General features: G+C 56.2%; 1 protein-coding gene across 3 annotated transcripts in view; it reads right to left on the bottom strand.

Annotated features, from left to right (window-relative positions):
- Positions 1 to 16,616, bottom strand: part of MELTF (melanotransferrin) — a 28,076-nt gene extending 11,460 nt beyond the window's left edge. The window contains exons 1-9 of one of the 3 annotated variants that reach the window (XM_073023772.1): positions 16,377 to 16,616; positions 14,550 to 14,704; positions 13,410 to 13,509; positions 11,055 to 11,237; positions 9,413 to 9,569; positions 7,850 to 7,917; positions 4,154 to 4,341; positions 3,224 to 3,404; positions 2,408 to 2,559 (exon numbers count right to left, since the gene is read on the bottom strand). In XM_073023772.1, the coding sequence (XP_072879873.1) occupies positions 2,408 to 2,559; positions 3,224 to 3,404; positions 4,154 to 4,341; positions 7,850 to 7,917; positions 9,413 to 9,569; positions 11,055 to 11,237; positions 13,410 to 13,509; positions 14,550 to 14,704; positions 16,377 to 16,425 (1,233 nt within the window). In that variant the 5' untranslated portion in view covers positions 16,426 to 16,616. The remainder of the gene's footprint in view (positions 1 to 2,407; positions 2,560 to 3,223; positions 3,405 to 4,153; positions 4,342 to 7,849; positions 7,918 to 9,412; positions 9,570 to 11,054; positions 11,238 to 13,409; positions 13,510 to 14,549; positions 14,705 to 16,376) is intronic. The other 2 variants (XM_073023771.1, XM_008009625.3) reach the window with 2 other exon arrangements.
- Between the last annotated feature and the right edge of the window lie 56 nt (positions 16,617 to 16,672).

Here is a 16,672-nt window from a genome sequence, read left to right as displayed (position 1 = left end):
AGCAAAAAGAACAAAGATCGAGGCATAGAAACTGACATAGAGGCTAATGATGCAGAATAGAGAGCCCAGAAATTAGCCCACAGGTCTACAGCCCGACGATTTTTGACAAAGGCTCCAGGAGCACGCGTTGGGAGGAGAGTGGTCTCTTCCTCAGAGGCTGCTGCCAGGAAGGCGAAATGTCCAAGTGCAGAATGAACTGGGCCCTAAACTACCCCTTACCCTACGCAGGGGTCAACGCATCACGGATCAGGGGCCTAAATGCAGGCTCAAGACAATAAAATGGCTAAAGAGAATACAGGAAAAACGCTTCGGGACATTGGTCTGGGAAAAGATTTTATGAAAAGACCTCGAAAGCACAGGCAACAAAAGCAATAATAAGCAAATGGAATTATATCAAACAAAAAAGTTTCTGCACAGCAAATAAAACAATCGTCAGAGTGAAATGAAGACAGCCTACGGAATGAGACAAAATATTTGCAAACTACTCATCCGACAGGAGATTAATATCCAGAATATACACGCAGCGGAAACATCTCAACAGCAGAAAATCATCCAACTTAAAAATGGGCAAATGACCAGAACAGACGTTTCTCAAAAGAAGACATACAAAACGCCAGCAGGCAGCACTAATCATCAGGGAAATGCATGCCAAAGCCACAGTGAGGTATCAGCTCACCCCAGTTAGGGTGGCTGTTATCAAAAAGATAAAAGATAACAAATGCTAGTGAGGATGCAGAATAAAGGAAACTCTTACACCGTTGGTGGGGGTGGAAACCCAGAGAGTCGCTATGGAAAACAGTATGGAAGTCCCTCCACAAACGACAAATCGAACTATTTACTACCGTACGGTCCAGCAGTCCCACCACTGGGAATCTGTCCAAAGGAAAAAGGAAATCAGCCTGTGGAAGGGATGCCTGCGCCTCATGTTTATCATAGCACTGGTCACAATAGCCAGGATATGGAATCAACCAGGTATCCAACAACAGAGGGTGGATAGAGCAAATGTCATCGGCATGCACCGTGGAATACTATTTAGCCACAAAAAAGAATGGAATCCTGTCACTGGCAGCAACACAGATGGAACTGGAGGACACTGTGTTATGTGAAATAAGCCAGGCACAGAAAGTTAAACACCATATGTTCCACTCATATGTGGAAGCTAAAAAAAGTTGATCTCACAGAAGTAAAAAGTAGAACAGAGGATACTGGAGACTGGGAAGGGTGGGGGAAAGGAGGAATAGGGAGAAATTTTTTTTTTTTGAGACAGTCTCATTCTTGTCACCTAGGCTAGAGTGCAATGGCATGATCTCGGCTCACTGCAACTCCGCCTCCCGGCTCCAAGCGATTCTCCTGCCTCAGCCTCCTGAGTAGCTGGGATTACAGCTGCGTGCCACCATGCCAGCCTAATTTTTTTGTACTTTTAGTGGAAACGAGGTTTCACCATGTTGGCCAGGATGGTCTTGAACTCCTGATCTCAAGTGATCCACCCGCCTCGGCCTCCCAAAGTGCTGGGATTACGGGTGTGAGCCAACACGCCCAGGAGAGATTTGTTAAAGGATACAAAATAAGAGAGAGGAGGAATAAGCTCCAGTGTTCTATAGACTGTAGGATAACTAGAGTTAACAATAATACATAGTTTCAAACAGGTAGGAAGATACTGCATGTTCTCCACACAGAGAAATGAGCAATGTTTGAGATGACGGTATGCTAATTATTATTCTGCTCCAATCACCATGTATTCTACGTATCGGAACATCACCATGTATCTTATGAATATGCACAATTACTATTTGTCTATTTAGAAAAATTAGGAAAAAAGAAAAAAAAGGTTGAACAATGATTCACGCCCACTCTCTATTGCACAAGGGAAGGCTGAGATTCAGAAAGGGGAAGGGGTTCGCCCCAGGCTACAGGGCGTCAGTGCCCAGCTGGGCCAGTTCTCCTTTTGCTGCTGGTGCCCCTGCTCAGTGAGGAGCTCGCAGGCTCTCCAGGGGACTCACCCCTATCTGCCTATCCCCTGGGGTGGGTGCTGGTCCCTGCGGTCCCTCCTCCCCACCTGTCTCTGTCCCCTGGGGTGGGTGCTGGTCCCTGTAGTCGCTCCGCCCCGCCTGTCTCTGTCCCCTGGGGTGGGTGCTGGTCCCTGTAGTCGCTCCGCCCCACCTGTCTCTGTCCCCTGGGGTGGGTGCTGGTCCCTGCAGTTGCTCCGCCCCCCCGCCCCCCCCCCACCATCTCTGTCCCCTGGGATGGGTGCTGGTCCCTGTGGTCGCTCCTCCCGCCTGTCTCTGTGGCCTTGTTGCAGTAGACACTCTTCTCTTCCCCAGGCAGCAGGGGGAGTGGGTAGTGAGAACCGCCCAGGCACTGCCACCACCTGCCCACCTGGCCCACGTGGCACCTGCGCAACCCCCACCTGGATCTGCTCCATGCAGTGCTGGGGGGACTTGGCTGACACGCACTGGATCTCTGGCTTGAGCCGCTGCCGGCCGAAGGCCACGGCCATGTCTCCACACTTCTGGATCTCAGGAGTGGAGAGCACACACCAGCGCAGGTAGGGGGGCAGCCCTGGGGTGGGGCAAGCAAGCGGTCACTGCCAGGCCAGTACTGCCATGGAAGAGCTTGGAGTCAGACCCAAGGGAAATTCTGGGCCTTTCTCCGGTGTGGCTGGGATAAGTTATTTAACCATCGTATCCCACTTCCTCATACAGAAAAGGGGCAACTGTGAGGTTTGAGGAAGACCACGGCTGTTGTGTATCTAACTCAGTGTGTGGTACCCACTTCCCTGGCTGTAGGTGGAAGATATATGGGGCTGGAGGGCTAAAGGCAAGAAGTTCGCTTGTAGACTACTGCAATAGTCCAGGCAAAAGACAGCGCCTGAGCCAGGTGTGTAGCCATGGGGTAGAGGCGGGGAGTAGGAGCGAGAGGCTATAGAAGAACTGACAGGACGCCATGGCCATGGATGGAGGGGCGAGGAGACCCTTCCCAAGGCAGATTCTGAGGGCCTGGATCCTACTCTGCTGTGGCCAGGTGGGGCTTCCGAGGCACGACAGGCAGTGCAGCTGAAGAGGGGCTTCCTCCCCAAAGCCCCAGAGGCAGAGGACAGAAATGACAGGTTCCTAAAGAGGCCTCCCTGGTGAGCGTCTTCCCCTGGCCGCTTTCCCAGAGAGCCTTGCCATGCCCGAGGTTGAGCTGGGCTGGAGCTGGCAGCAGTTGGGACGGGTGGACTTACGGTTGGGGTCACAGAGCAGACCCTTCATGGCGTGCAGGTACTCCTGGCCCAGCCACGCCTCGTAGGTCTGCGTGGCGATGGGCACAAGCTCCGAGGTGGAGTCTTTGAAGAGCAGATCCTTCTGGCCATAGGCCTCAGAGCTGAACATCTGGAAGCTGCTGCCCTCGTGGCTGAACAGACGCTGTGTGTCAAGAGGGGGTGGGTACAGGGTGGTGAGGGTGCTGACAGGCCACACCCTTTCCTCCCACTTCGGGCCCTACCTCCTTCTTCCCTGACCTCAGACCAGGCGCCCACTGTGAGGGCCAGGCGAGGCCTCCCTCTTCTGCGGTGCCTCCCCTGATCCGCTGTCTCCTTCCCCTGGGCCCTGCCAGTTCTGGGTCTGCTCTGAGTCCATTTGGCCTCATCACACTCAGCTGTTTGGACACATGACTGTGGCCAGGGGTGGGACGGCCCTGAGGACACGCTGTGGGGCTGGCAGTGGCAGCCTGGATGGGACAAAACTAACTGAGCCTGGGGCGCCAGCGGTCAGAAGTATATCGCTGTCAAAAGCAGCGGTTTGGGCCAAACCTCATTCGCCACATGTAATTCATGGTGAATGGTGAATGCTTTGAAAGGCTTTGGTTTTGTCACTTCATTTATTTGCTCATATGTTTTGATTTTAGCTCTCAGAGACACAAGTATCAGGAGCTTCTTCTGAGGGTGGCTGAGTCCCTGGGTCCCCCTCCTCTGGGTCCCCCTCCCCTGGCCAGCCCTCCTCCTGGACAGCCAGCACAGCCGGCTGGTTCCTCACTCTGACCTGGCCCGATGCTGGGGTCCATCCCAAGGACAGTCTCTGGGTCCTGCCCCTCTTGGTCCCACCCTGCTGAGCGACCACAAGGCCCAGCACCATCCAGGACGCTGTGCAGGGGGGTTGGGGGACCCTGAGCCCACCTGGCCTTCGTTGAGCAGCCGGAAGATGAGGCCCCCATCTGTGTCAGCCCGGACCACCACGGCGTGAGCAGGCACGCGGGCCAGATGGCACTGCCTCCACTCTGTGACGTCAGCCCGGCTGCCATCCCGGCACAGCAGCTCGAAGTCCTGTGACAGCAGGGCCTGGCCCCAGGAGGGAAGTGTCTTCCCTGGGAAGAAGGAAGCCTGGGCTGACCCAGCTACGACAGGGGTTGGGGCGGGTGGCAAGGAAGGCCCAGAAGAGGGATTCTGGGGGGTGGCTAGGTGTCATGGACGTGAGAACCCAGCATTCAGAAGGTGGCAGAGCTTGGTGGCCGCACCCAACTCCAAGTACCTACACAGACTCTATCTCGTCACTCTCATTTTCTAGCTCTCACCAATTTCTGTTGCTAAGGTGGATTGGAGGCATCTGACAGTAATACAATACTTATAAATAACTATTCAAGAAAATAAGAAAGGTTTTGGGTGAGAGAGATAAATGCACCAAGAGTCTAGGATGAGCTTGCAGCTGCCATGAGGCACTATGTTTGGCTCTGAGCAGGGGAGGGGTCAGGGCTCCAGGAGCAGGGACCAAGGTGGGAACAAACCCGGACGGAATCTGCCCACGCGGGCTAGAGAGGGAAGGGGAATTCCGCAACTCCAGCTATTCACGTTGAGATGGGTTTCTTTCCAGTCCTCTTTCCTGTTTTATTTCCTGTGTTTTGATCCCCCGACCTTTTTTTTTTTTTTGAGACAGAGTCTTGCTCTGTCGCCCAGACTGGAGTGCAGTGGCATGATCTCGGCTCACTGCAACCTCCGCCTACCGGGTTCAAGCGATTCTTCTGCCTCAGCCTCCCGAGTAGCTGGGATTACAGGTGCGCGCCACCACGCCCAGCTAATTTTTGTATTTTTAGTAGAGATGGGGTTTCACCATGTAGGCCAGGCTGGTCTCAAACTCCTGACCTCGTGATCCGCCAGCCTCGGCCTTCCAAAATGCTGGGATTACAGGTGTGAGCCACCGTGCCCAGCCCCGTTTTGACCACTTTTAACCTGGCTAAGGACATAGTTGACAGGCAATTTTGCATCCTACTTGGCAAAGTATTTTTCCACAGTATTGGAAACTTTCCATAAATTCATTTGTTTCTCAATAGAAAAGAAAATTTGCAAGAGTAACTATTAACACCAACTAGGGATACTGAGAAGATGAATATTAAGGACTATAATTAAACCACAGATGGTCCCACAGAACAATATTTTTATGACTTTAAGACAAGGAGGGAAAAAACCTCTACAAGGAAATAGGAAGAGAAAAGATAATTTGTATGGTCATGAAAGTTTTCATTGCAAAGCTATTTTAAAACAAAACCAAAAAACCCACACCAGAGTAACAGTTTGGAAAACTCCGTAAAGGTCATTTTTAATGGCCACATGGTAGTTGACAGCACTCTTAATGACTCAGTGCAGTTCTCCCCCTCCACTTCCCAACTCTTCTCTGTTTTTAGGCTGCTGCAAAGCCTTTGGTTAGAGCTCTGGGGCATCTTGTGCCTTCCCACAGACAAATGCATCATTCAGGTACTTCCATCAGCCACTTCCACTTCTCAAAGCCAAGAACAATGAAAGTCCTGTCTCTTCCCTGCTTTAGACATTTATGCCACTTCTACCCTTTTGCTCTTACCAATCTTTTTGTATCAAGTCACTTAAAAAAATTACTGCCTTAGATTGCCTTAGATTACCATCAAAACTTTGAAAAAGCTGCCAGGTGCATGCCTGTAATCCCAGCTACTCAGGAGGCTGGGATGCGAGGATCACTTGAGGCTGGGGGTTTGAGACCAGCCTGAGCAACATGGTGAGACCCCATCTCAAAAACAAACAAACAAACAAACAAACAAAAAACCCAAGTCTGAAAAAGCTGATTTTTAACCCAACATATCCCTGCTCTTTGCCCATTTTCCAAATTCTCCTTTGTCGGACTCGTCTTGGGGCCTGTGAACAGGAGCCCCTTTCTAGGCTTGCCCAGCATGAGAGCGCATCATCCTACGCACTTTCTCGTGTGCAGGCCACTTGTTTTCCTCCTTCTCGGATCTGGTCCATGTTTGCCTTTATGATGGACTTTCTGATTTAAAAGGCAACGATTGATAACAGTAAAGAATGACAATGACTTAAAAAAAAAAACCCAATCATCAGACGTCCTGGGAGAGGCCAAACTGCAGACGGAACAGTGTGTTTGCTGCTTGCTGGCAGGTGCAGGGGGATAACCAGCAGAGGCCTGAGGAACTCCTGGGCTGAAGCATCTGCCCCATCCAGATCTCGATTCTGGTGGTGGTTATACAACTGTATGTATTTGGCAAAACTCATAGAACTATACTTCAAAAAGAACAAATTTTGCTGCATGTAAATTTTATCTCAATTTAAAAAAAGAAACAATCTTCAGGCAAATCTAAATTGAGGGACATTCTATAAAATAACTGGCCTGATGCTTCAAAATGCCAATGTCATAAAAAAAAAAGACTGAGAAACTGTTCCAAGATAAAGGAAACTAAAGAGATCTAACAACTAAACCCCAAACGTGGTAAAAGATTCAGTCCTGGTCTGAAAAAAATGGGTATGAAGGACAGAATTGGGACGGTGAGTGAATCTGCAATATTGACTATAGATTGGATAACAGGATTGGATCAAAGTTACATTTCCTGATTTTGATTACTGTGGCTAGGTACACATCTCCTTGCCTTAGGAGATACATAGTAAAGTATTCAAGGGGTATGACATAGGCAAATATACTCTCAAATGGGTCAGAACACACACACACACAAATCAAATGTGGAAAAATGCTAAACAGTTAGAATTTGGGTGAAGACGAGAAGGCAGCTCTTTGAGTTATTCTTGTAACTTTTCCAAAGCTCAGTTCTTTCAAAATTAAAAAACTTAAGTGACATGATGGCTTAATATATAACATCAATCTTTTTTTATTTTATTTTATTTTTTTAGACGGAGTCTCGCTCTGTCACCAGGCTGGAGTGCAATGGCACGATCTCAGCACACTGCAAGCTCCGCCTGCCAGGTTCAAGCAATTCCCCTGCCTCAGCCTCCCGAGTAGCTGGGATTACAGGCAACCACCACCATGCCCAGCTAGTTTTTTGTATTTTAGTAGAGACAGGATTTCACCATGTTGGCCAGGATGGTCTTGATCTCCTGACCTCGTGATCTGCCCACCTCGGCCTCCCAAAGTGCTGGGATTACAGACATGAGCCAACGTGCCCCACCTCAACACCAACCTATATTTTAAACCTACCTAGGGATGAGGGACAGATTCTCCAGGCAAGAGGAGAAAAATGCCAGGAAGGGCTGGTAGGTGAGATCCAGTGGAGAGGTTTGCAAATTCTTTAAAAAAACAGACCCCTATCTTCAGGTGGAACCAGAACCCAATGCCATAGTCAGATCACGGCAGAGCAGAGCTGCTCGCTGGCCCCCTTCTCCTGCCCTGTGAGCAGTGGGCACTCCCTTGGTGACACCTGCCTCTGCCCTTTTGCAGCTGGGAGTGCTGAGGCTCAGAGACTATGGGACTTATCCAAGGTCACCCAGAGACTCAGAGCAGCACTGAACTAGGGCATTTGATCCCAACTCTGCCATCTAGGTGCCCTGCCCCAGGCCGGCCTGGCCTGGCACGCTGCTTTTCCGGACCTGTGCCCCGTCCCCACTCACCATCCGTGTTCTCCAGTACCGTGCTGTGCTTCACAAAGGCCACATCCCCTGCCCCTTCCGCCAGGCACCTGTGGAGAAGCTGTGGGTCTGGATGGGCTGAGCCCCTGGCCCCTGCCCATCTTCCACCTCTGGAGGCCTGGCTCGGGCTGTAGGGGTGGCCATGATTGGCATGGGCTTTCCAGTCATGTGGTCTGGGTTCCAGCTCCCTGGCTGGTTGGCTGTGTGGCTTTGCTGAGTTGTGGCCCCTTCCTAGTCCCTATCACCTGTAAAGCGGGGGCGGGAAAGCAGCTCCATCGGGCTGCTCTGAGGATGAGAGGCTCTTTATAATCCAGTACAGACCCTCTCCAGCCTGGCTCAGGCCTGTAGGGAGCAGGCACTCCCAGGGCAGCTGCTGTTATAATACTAGCAGCCTTGACTCTCAGGGTGTTGGTTTTTGTTATTTTGTTTTTAGAGATAGGGTCTCGCCGTGTCGCCCAGGCTGGGGTGCACTGGCACAATCATAGCTCATAGCAGCTTTGACCTCTTGGGCTCAAGTGATCATCCTGCCTCTGCCTCCAAAGTAGCTGGGCGGACAGGTGTGTGTCACCACGTTGGGCCAATTTTCAGGGTGTTTTGAAGAGCATTCTACCCTGAGGCAGGGGATTGGACTAGAAGGCCTTTTCATGCCATGCCACAGGATCCTGAGTGGGAGGGACCATTGACTTGTACATGTTCTGTTGATGTCACTGCCTAGTGTTGGAGGCAGGTGAGACCTGCTGGGCAGAGGCTGCTTAGGTCCCCACAGGCAGAAAACACGCAGGGATTAGAGCAGGTCAGGGAGGACGACATCAAGAGAGGGCTCTGAGGCTCCACGAGAGTCAGAGAGAATGCGTGCATGGCCAAGGACCCGGGGCAGGGGAGGGGCAAGGCTCTGCCGCTCAGAGGGGCTGAGTACTGTTTCCTCTCTCTCTGCCAAAAACTGCATCCACTCAGATTACATCTGGAGCGTGGGACACCAGCAGGCTTCCCCGCTCCAGGTGGAAACGTGAGGCAGCTAGAGGAGCCCGAGAAGCTTCCTTTCCAGTCCTGCTGAGCACGTTTCCTCCTCTGCAGGCAGACGGAATTGGACCACGAACTGTTAGAGACTCTCTTGTATCCACGGAAGGATTACCCAAGGTGCCAGCCCCAACCAGCAGCAGAGACAGGCTGGCCCCGAGTGTCAAGACACAGTCCCCCGACCCCCTGTCCCTGTTGGTCTGAGAATGGGGACATGGGAGTGGTCAAAAGGCTGTTTTTTCCATTTTCTTCTCTCCGAGCCCTCACCTCACTAAATATACCAAACATGTTGATTTTATGAGCAAATCCAGTTTGGCATATTCCAGTTGGATGTTTTTAAACTCACCAGGGCACAGAACTATATAAAGCGCGCTTTGATGAGATGCAGCCAACACCACCACTTCCCCTCCACGGCCTCTCTGGGCAAAGGTGCTTTTCCCCAGCACCGTAGCGTGGCCGTGAGCGCCTCCGCCCGCCCGCACGACTCAGCCCCTCCCCGCCCGGCCCTCCCCGCCCCACTCCGCTCACCGGAAGGCCCCGCTGTAGTCGTAGTATCTCTCCAGGGGGCTCTTGTCACACACCCCTTCCCCAGAGCTGTCACCCCTGCAGAGGCGACAGAGGGACTCAGAGTAACGGGTCTCTCCTGCCCCCGGGACGCAGCTGCCCCCAAAATAGTCGCTGACGGCTGTGGGAAGGAGGCAGAGAGGTCACTCAGAACTTTCTTCAGAGCCAATTAAAACCCCAGGGTTAGCGGGGGGCCCGGGCCCTGCAGGGTCTCATCCGGACTCTGCTGAGAACGGTTCCACCTTCCAGCTTCAGTCTGAGCAAAACTGGGGCGCCGGACCCCAGACCCAATCCGTGACCCCAAACCGGGTCCCCCAAGGGAGCAGTGAGCACCGGGGAGCGACTGTCATTTAAAAGTGGTTCGGGGCCGGGCGTGGTGGCTCAAGCCTGTAATCCCAGCACTTTGGGAGGCCGAGATGGGCGGATCACGAGGTCAGGAGATCGAGACCATCCTGGCTAACACGGTGAAACCCCGTCTCTACTAAAAATACAAAAAACTAGCTGGGCGAGGTGGCGGCGCCTGTAGTCCCAGCTACTCGGGAGGCTGAGGCAGGAGAATGGCGTGAACCCGGGAGGCGGAGCTTGCAGTGAGCTGAGATCCGGCCACTGCACTCCAGCCTGGGCGACAGAGCCAGACTCCGCCTCAAAAAAAAAAAAAAAACAAAAAACAAAACAAAAAAAGTGGTTCGGGGGAACTACAAGTTTCCTCCTAAATGACCATGCGGGATAACTAAGCATCAACTAGATGCTCTTCTCATCGTGGCTTTCATTTCCAACTCAGCGAGGTGTGACTGACGACAGAGGGGAAAGACAGACAGACACTTCTCACAGCACAGGGAGGAGGCGAACGCCCGGCGGCTGGCCTCGTGGGGGACGAGGTCAGGGTCTGCTGCCCTGCATGGTTCTTCAGGCCCGGCCGGCACCAAAACTCACAAATATTTATCCTGTGCCACACGAGAAGGCCCTGCTGCCGGCACCCACGCCCGTCGGGCCACACTCATCACCAGCCATACTGAGCTTTTCCAGAGTAAGCCCTCTTCCTGGTCTTTTTTTTGTGACCTCCCAGAGGAGTAGGTATTTAATAAATATGCCAAGTTCCTGGCGAGCCACCCGCGCCTGGCCACCAGCTGAGAGGGTGCGGCTTCCAGGCTCTCGTGGGTTTACACGGCTGGTTGGGCTGATGAGCCACTTGGGGGCTTTCTGGGTGCAAGTCAACACCTTGTTTGGGTCCTGAAAAAACAGCATTTCTGGTCCTGTAAAGCTGAGGACACATTTCTAGACAGCGTGGGAAGCACTCCTGGGAGATTCACTGCCTCCCACTCATGGGCTGGGCCTGGGCCTGGGCCTGACCGTCATGTGGGGCACCGTGAGGGGTGAGCAAGAATGGTGCCCACAGGGGCCAAGCAAGCAGGAAGTCACGTGGTGGCGCGCAGGGGCCGGCGGCAGAGTGGACGGTGCGGGGAGGCGCCGAGGAGGCTGCGCCTTCCAGGGATGAAGAATGGCGGTGAGGCTGGAGGGAGGCTACCCAGTGAAGGGACAAGCATGGGCCAAGGAAAGGAGCGGGAGGCCTGGGGACCCTCCTGCCCAGCCCAAAGCCCTCACTCACCTTTGAGTACATCGCAGGCCATCACCGAGAGGCGGCCGCTCTCCACCAGGTAGCCCACGGGCACGTTCCAGCCCACTGTGCGATTGATGCCCGTGTGGCAGGACTTCACGCCTTTCAGGGTGTTGATGGTCACTTGGGAGCTCCTCTTGACCACAGCCACGGCGTAATAGGAGGTGCCAACCTCTAGGAGGGGAGGGGAGCGGGTGAGGGCAGCAGGGAGAGGCCTCAAGGGAGGCTGCACCAGCACCCTGCCGGGGCCGGCTGTGGGAGAGGTGTGTGCAGGGAGCATGGCTGTACATCGTGGATGTGTGCATAGCATTCTCGTTACCAAGACAGCAGGTGGGCTTCATCCACATGCACTACGAGACCCTGCCCTCTAGCCTCTTGAGGTAGATACGATCCTGAGATACTGATGTATTCACTGATTTCCCCCTCTTCCTAAGCAGCTGGTGCTTAGCTGGTTCACATTTGCTCACATCAGGGGAGTTATTTAGCTGGACAGAAAGAAGAAGCCAGCAAGTCCTTGCTTTCCAAAAGCCTAGGCCCCTAGGAGAACTTGGAGGGTTTGAGGGAACGGTATCAGGGCCATGGGAAGAAGGGTGGCTGGGACGAGCAGGGGAGCAGGGGAGAGGCTTCCCCAGATGAGGAGAGGCGATTTCCTGGTGCTGAGGGGGTTGGAGGAGAGTGAGATGAGGCAGAGACAGAGACAGAGAGACCTAGCAACGTGGTCCCAAGTCACTCACGACCCTCAAGGCTGCAGGGTGCGTGTGGTGGGCCAGGGCTCTGCAGCCTTGTGAAATGTTCCGGGCAGTTCAGGCAAAACACAGACAGCGCAGCTGTGGGAACTGATGACCAGAGGGTCTCCCATCGCACAAGCGCACACACACAGGCATACACGCATGCACAAACTGCCAGGTGGTGTGGGAGGCCATATCAGAACGAAGTTGGGTTCTAGAACATAAAGTCAGTGTTCCTTCTTGCCCACCAGGGTCTGCACCCCCTAACCTAAGTAGCTTCATCTGGTGCCATCCTCTGACTCACCCACCTTGTTTCTTTCCAACTCCCTGGACCGCCTGAGATCGTTGCGGGGCTCAGTTTGCCCATCACCTCCGCAGAGCACCGTCCTGCCTGCTCTATTTCAGTGGGTTTCTCCGCAACCCTCGTTTGCTCTGTCCTTCCCTTTCCTTTTCCTCACAGCACCCCCACATGTGTCACTGTAGAGTTGTGTGTGTTTACTCTGCTCTGTGAGGGCAGGAAGTTCTCTGTTTACTGCTCCATGCTCAGACCAGCGGGTGGCAGGTGCTTAGCAGAGGTATGGAGTTAATTAAAGAGGCAGAGGTGCCTGGGGCCTGCGAGGCAGAGCTGGTTCTGGCTGATGGGTGTGCACGGTTGGACTGTGCTGTGTGTCAGTTGATGGTCATTAATTCAACAAGGAACCGGCCAGTGCTTTCTCCAAGTGAGATGCTGTGTGGAGTTCCAGAGGACAGACACAGGGGAAGACTGGACCCTCCTCTGGGGACTAACGAGACTGAGCAGGCAGAGGCTTGCAGAGGCCGTGGGGGTGCAGGCAAGAGGCCCTGCTCCAGGGAGGGAGGGGCTCAGGGAGCACCTTGGAGGAGGTGACAGTTGCGCTGGACTGTGGTGGAGGCCAGGCGCCGGCCAAGCAGAGGTGGCGGGGGAGACGCAGGAGCAGGCTGAGCTGGAGGCAGGTCCCGTGTGTGATGTGGGCACTGGGCAAAGGAACTCACGCTTTCCAGCACGTACCACATCAGGTGGACACACGGCCTCGCTCATTTAGTCTGGGTGACAGTGCAGGTGTTACTATCCCCATTTCACAGTCCGGGAAGTGGCGGTTGGCCAAGGTCACAGAGGTCATGGGAAGGGGAAGCGCTGGCTCTGTTGAACTGTGCAGCTGCCAGGCAGCACCTCCCTACCCAGAGCCGAGCTTCTGACAGGGAGGCCCTGAGTGTGCAGGTGGCTTGGCATGAAGGACGCCTCGCTCACCCCAGGCAGTTACACACACAGCACCACGCCGGGCACCGCACCAGGCCCGGGGCAGCACCACGCCCGGCACCGCACCACGCCCGGGGCAGCCCGCAGTAAGAGATGAGTGGGCACAGGCTGGGGGGCTGCAGGGCTCCCTGTGGGGAAGAGCAGACTTGGGGCAGCTCTCTGTGTCCCGAGCTCCTGCCCCTGGGGAATTTCAGGGAGACTTAGGGCGTTCGTCTGGCTGGGACTCCAGGACTGCTCTGTGGACAGGGCTGATGGTCAGCTCAGGCCAGGCCCAGCAAGGGCAGCCTGGAGAGCTGACTTCCAGCGCAGGCCGTCCTCTCTCCTCCCACCGCCCCCTCCTACCTTGATCGTACACTTCGCCCACCACGGGCTTCAGGCCATGCTCCTTTCCCGCCTCATAGATGGCTCCTCCATCCAGAGTGATGGCGTCGGCCTCCTGGGCCTGCAAGGAAAGGTGGCTCAGCCAAGCCCAGCCCAGCCGGCCTGTTCAGCACAGAACCTGGGACACCAACCAGATGGCCTGGGCCCACCCCAAGGCCCGGAGGGCTGTGCTGTTCTTATCTGGCCCTGGAGCCCAACCAGGGCTCAGGGCTCTCCCCCTTTCCCAGGCCAAGGATTCACCTTGTTTTCCTAATAATGTTATTTAAAAAAATACTAATCATTATTTGCAGGACTCAGATATCGTAGTAAAAAATCAGATAGTAGAAAATGGCAGGCAGTGAAAAGTGAGTCTCCCTCGCTTTCTGTCCCTCCACCCTGCGCCTCTACTGCCACCCTAGGTTTTCCAGCTTTTTTTCTCTAAGATGGTCTGTGGTTGCGGTTTCTGCCCTCACATGGAGCCTGACCCACAGCCTTGGCCCCAGTGTGGGCCTATGATTGGATGAGGTCTTGGGGGCATACGGGAGGCAGAGCTGGAATGAAAAGCCAGCTCTCTACGCCCACCCGGGAGGGACGCCACTCTCTCATGGTGCCTCTGAGGATTCTCAGTGTCATTCAGCAGGTCTCAGCAGACCTGCCTTCCTACCCCATACTCACCCACCTGGGAGTCCAGCCCCCACTCCTCCTTCCCAGAAACCACACAAGCCCCATTCTGGAAAGCCCATGGCAAAATGAGCAAGCAGCCACCTGCGGCCACTGAGGGGTCACCACCATCTGCGGCCACTGAGGGGTCACCACCATCTGGGGCCACTGAGGAGCCACCACCATCCGGGCCCCCCTGGTAGGGGCCTTGTGGAAGCAAAGCCTCTCAGGCGCCTTTCCTTGCTGGCGCCCCTCTGAGCAGTGGGTCCTCCTGAGGCTCCCACCTCCTGGCCTGGGTCCCGCGGGAGGCGAGCTGGCCTTGTTGCCGGGGAGACTGGGGAGATCCTATCGGCTGGGCCTGGCAGGGCCTGGTCGGCTCCTTTCTGGGTGAATGAGGCTATTGTGTGCTCCCTCCTGAGTCAGAGCCCTGTTTTCTGGCAGGGCGGAACGGAGAGGACTCACCGCGATGAGCTGGATGCAGTGGTCAGGCGAGGTGCCCTGGACGCAGAGGAGGGAGGGCTGGATGCCCGCTTCCCGGAAGGCCTTGCTCATGTTGCTGCACTTCTGCTGCTCCGGGTCTGAGGTGACGCACCACCGCACCTCCATGCCACCGAGCACTGCGGGCAGGGAACTGTGAGGCCCAGCTCCCCCACCAAGCCCAGTCCGGGCCCACCATGGAGGGGGGCTCCAGCAGTTCTGTGTGAGCCCATCCGCCTGGAGAGCCAGTCCTCTACGGCCGCCCTGCCCTCCCACAGGCACAGCGGCAGGGGAAGGGCTGGTATTCCTGTGCTCAGGGCCTCTCTGACCAGGGGCACGGCACTGGCAAATGGAATGGCTCAGAACCCGGCCCTTTACAGAGGTGTGGGAAGGTCTACAGGTCGCTTCTCAGCTACCCCTACCTGGTGGGAGCACTGGCTAGGGAGTGTCTGCAGGCCCTGGAAATGGAAGCTCCTTCCCCTCTCCAGGCCTCCCAAAGAGCGAGCTTGTGTGGGTTCCCTCACCCAGCCGTGTCCCGGGCCTTTCTCATGAACTGTGACAGGAGAGTGAGGTGAGGGGCTGTGGGTGGACTGCCCTGCGGGAGCCCTGCACCCTCAGGGAGTGTCTGCGATTACGCTGGCTGCAAACGCACCCTCGGTGGGCACAGCGCCAGGCCCTGCCAAGGGAAGGCGGCAGGCACAGAAGGGAGGCTGAGGACCCATCAGGGTGGGTTCAAGCCTCTCGGAGCCTGCTGCATCTTCGATAAAGCAGATAAAAAACCCCACCTTCTGTGTTGAAAGGAAACGCACATAGAGAGCCCAAGACACACAGATCCTCAGGGGACTTCTGCTTAGGCCTCAGGATCTGACCGGGTCAGAGCCCCCGAGAGCTCCAGGCTAGGGCCCCGGAGGAAGGGGTGCTGGAGCCCCTTGGGGTTGATGACTTTCAGGCCTTAGCTCCTCTGCCCCGGCCAGCACTGCCAGAGGCCTGTGCTGGAGGGAAACGCATGACTCCCCTTGCAACCAGGTCACCCTCCTGTGGCAGCCCCACCAGTCGGAGGGCCGAGACGGCAGCTTCCTGCACAGCCCCCCACTCCCCACTCCCGGCGGCGCCCTGGAAAGTCGAATTGGCCTCCCCTCCGCAGCGCTCCAAGCTCCCGGGCAGGAAACGGCAAAGTTCAGACGGCGGGTGGTCGTGGCTTCACTGTTTGCATCGATGAGTGCGTCGCCTGCGGCCACGGCGGTGCCGCGAGCTCCATCCCCCCGGCGGTGGCCGCCTGCGACCCCCGCGAGCCGCTCCCCGAGGTCCCGCCTCCCGTCCCACCATCCCGGGCCCGACTCCCTGGGGCGCCGACGCGAGGGGACCCAGCCTCCGCCCCCACCTCCGACCTGCATGTGCAAGGCCCCCTCGGGCGGACCCCGCGCCCCTCCGGGTCAGTCCCTCTGAGTCTTCTCCCGCGGGGTCGGGGGAAAGAGCCGCTCTGGCCCCCACAGTCGTCCTGAGTTCCCGCGCCCGTCAGGAGGGGCCGCCCTCGGGGAGCTGCTCTCCACATCCGCGGCCTCCCCGCCACGCCTCGGCCCGCGCTTTTCCCTGGAGCGCCGGAAGCCTCACGTTTTCAAGGCCTGGCTCAAGGCCGCCTCCTCCAAGAAGCCTTCCAGGCATCCCCGTCGCGCTTCGCTGCTAGTTCCCTCCGCGGTCCTCACTCGACCCCGAGCCCCTGCGTCCCCTCCTCACTCCCCCAGAGCCGCGGGCTCAGGCACATTTCCAGGCCCAGGAACCCGCCCGCCTTCGGCGCTCACGGCGGGGCCTCACCGGTGCGCAGAGCCAGGAGCAGCCACAGGGCCCGGCTCGGGCCCCGCATGGCGCCGTCGGGGCTGGCTGGGGCCGGGCTGGGTCTGGGTCTGGGTCCAGGTCGGAGGGAGTCAGCAGCAGCCGGGCTTCCTCCCCGCTCCCGCCTCACGCTGGCCCGAGCTCCTTAAGTGCGGGCGGGAGTTCCCGGGCGGAATCCACGCCCCTGGGGCGCAGGTCTCCCCCCGCCGGGCCCGGACCGCACACCTGGGCTGCCCCGGCGCGCCCCCTGCTGGAGCGCGGCCTAACTCGGGCCCGGG

This window comes from Chlorocebus sabaeus, chromosome 15 (genome assembly GCF_047675955.1).
Source record: "Chlorocebus sabaeus isolate Y175 chromosome 15, mChlSab1.0.hap1, whole genome shotgun sequence".
In the NCBI taxonomy this organism is placed as follows: domain Eukaryota; kingdom Metazoa; phylum Chordata; class Mammalia; order Primates; family Cercopithecidae; genus Chlorocebus; species Chlorocebus sabaeus.
Note: the sequence above shows the minus strand (reverse complement) of the source record. Positions and strands in the feature narration are given on the sequence as shown.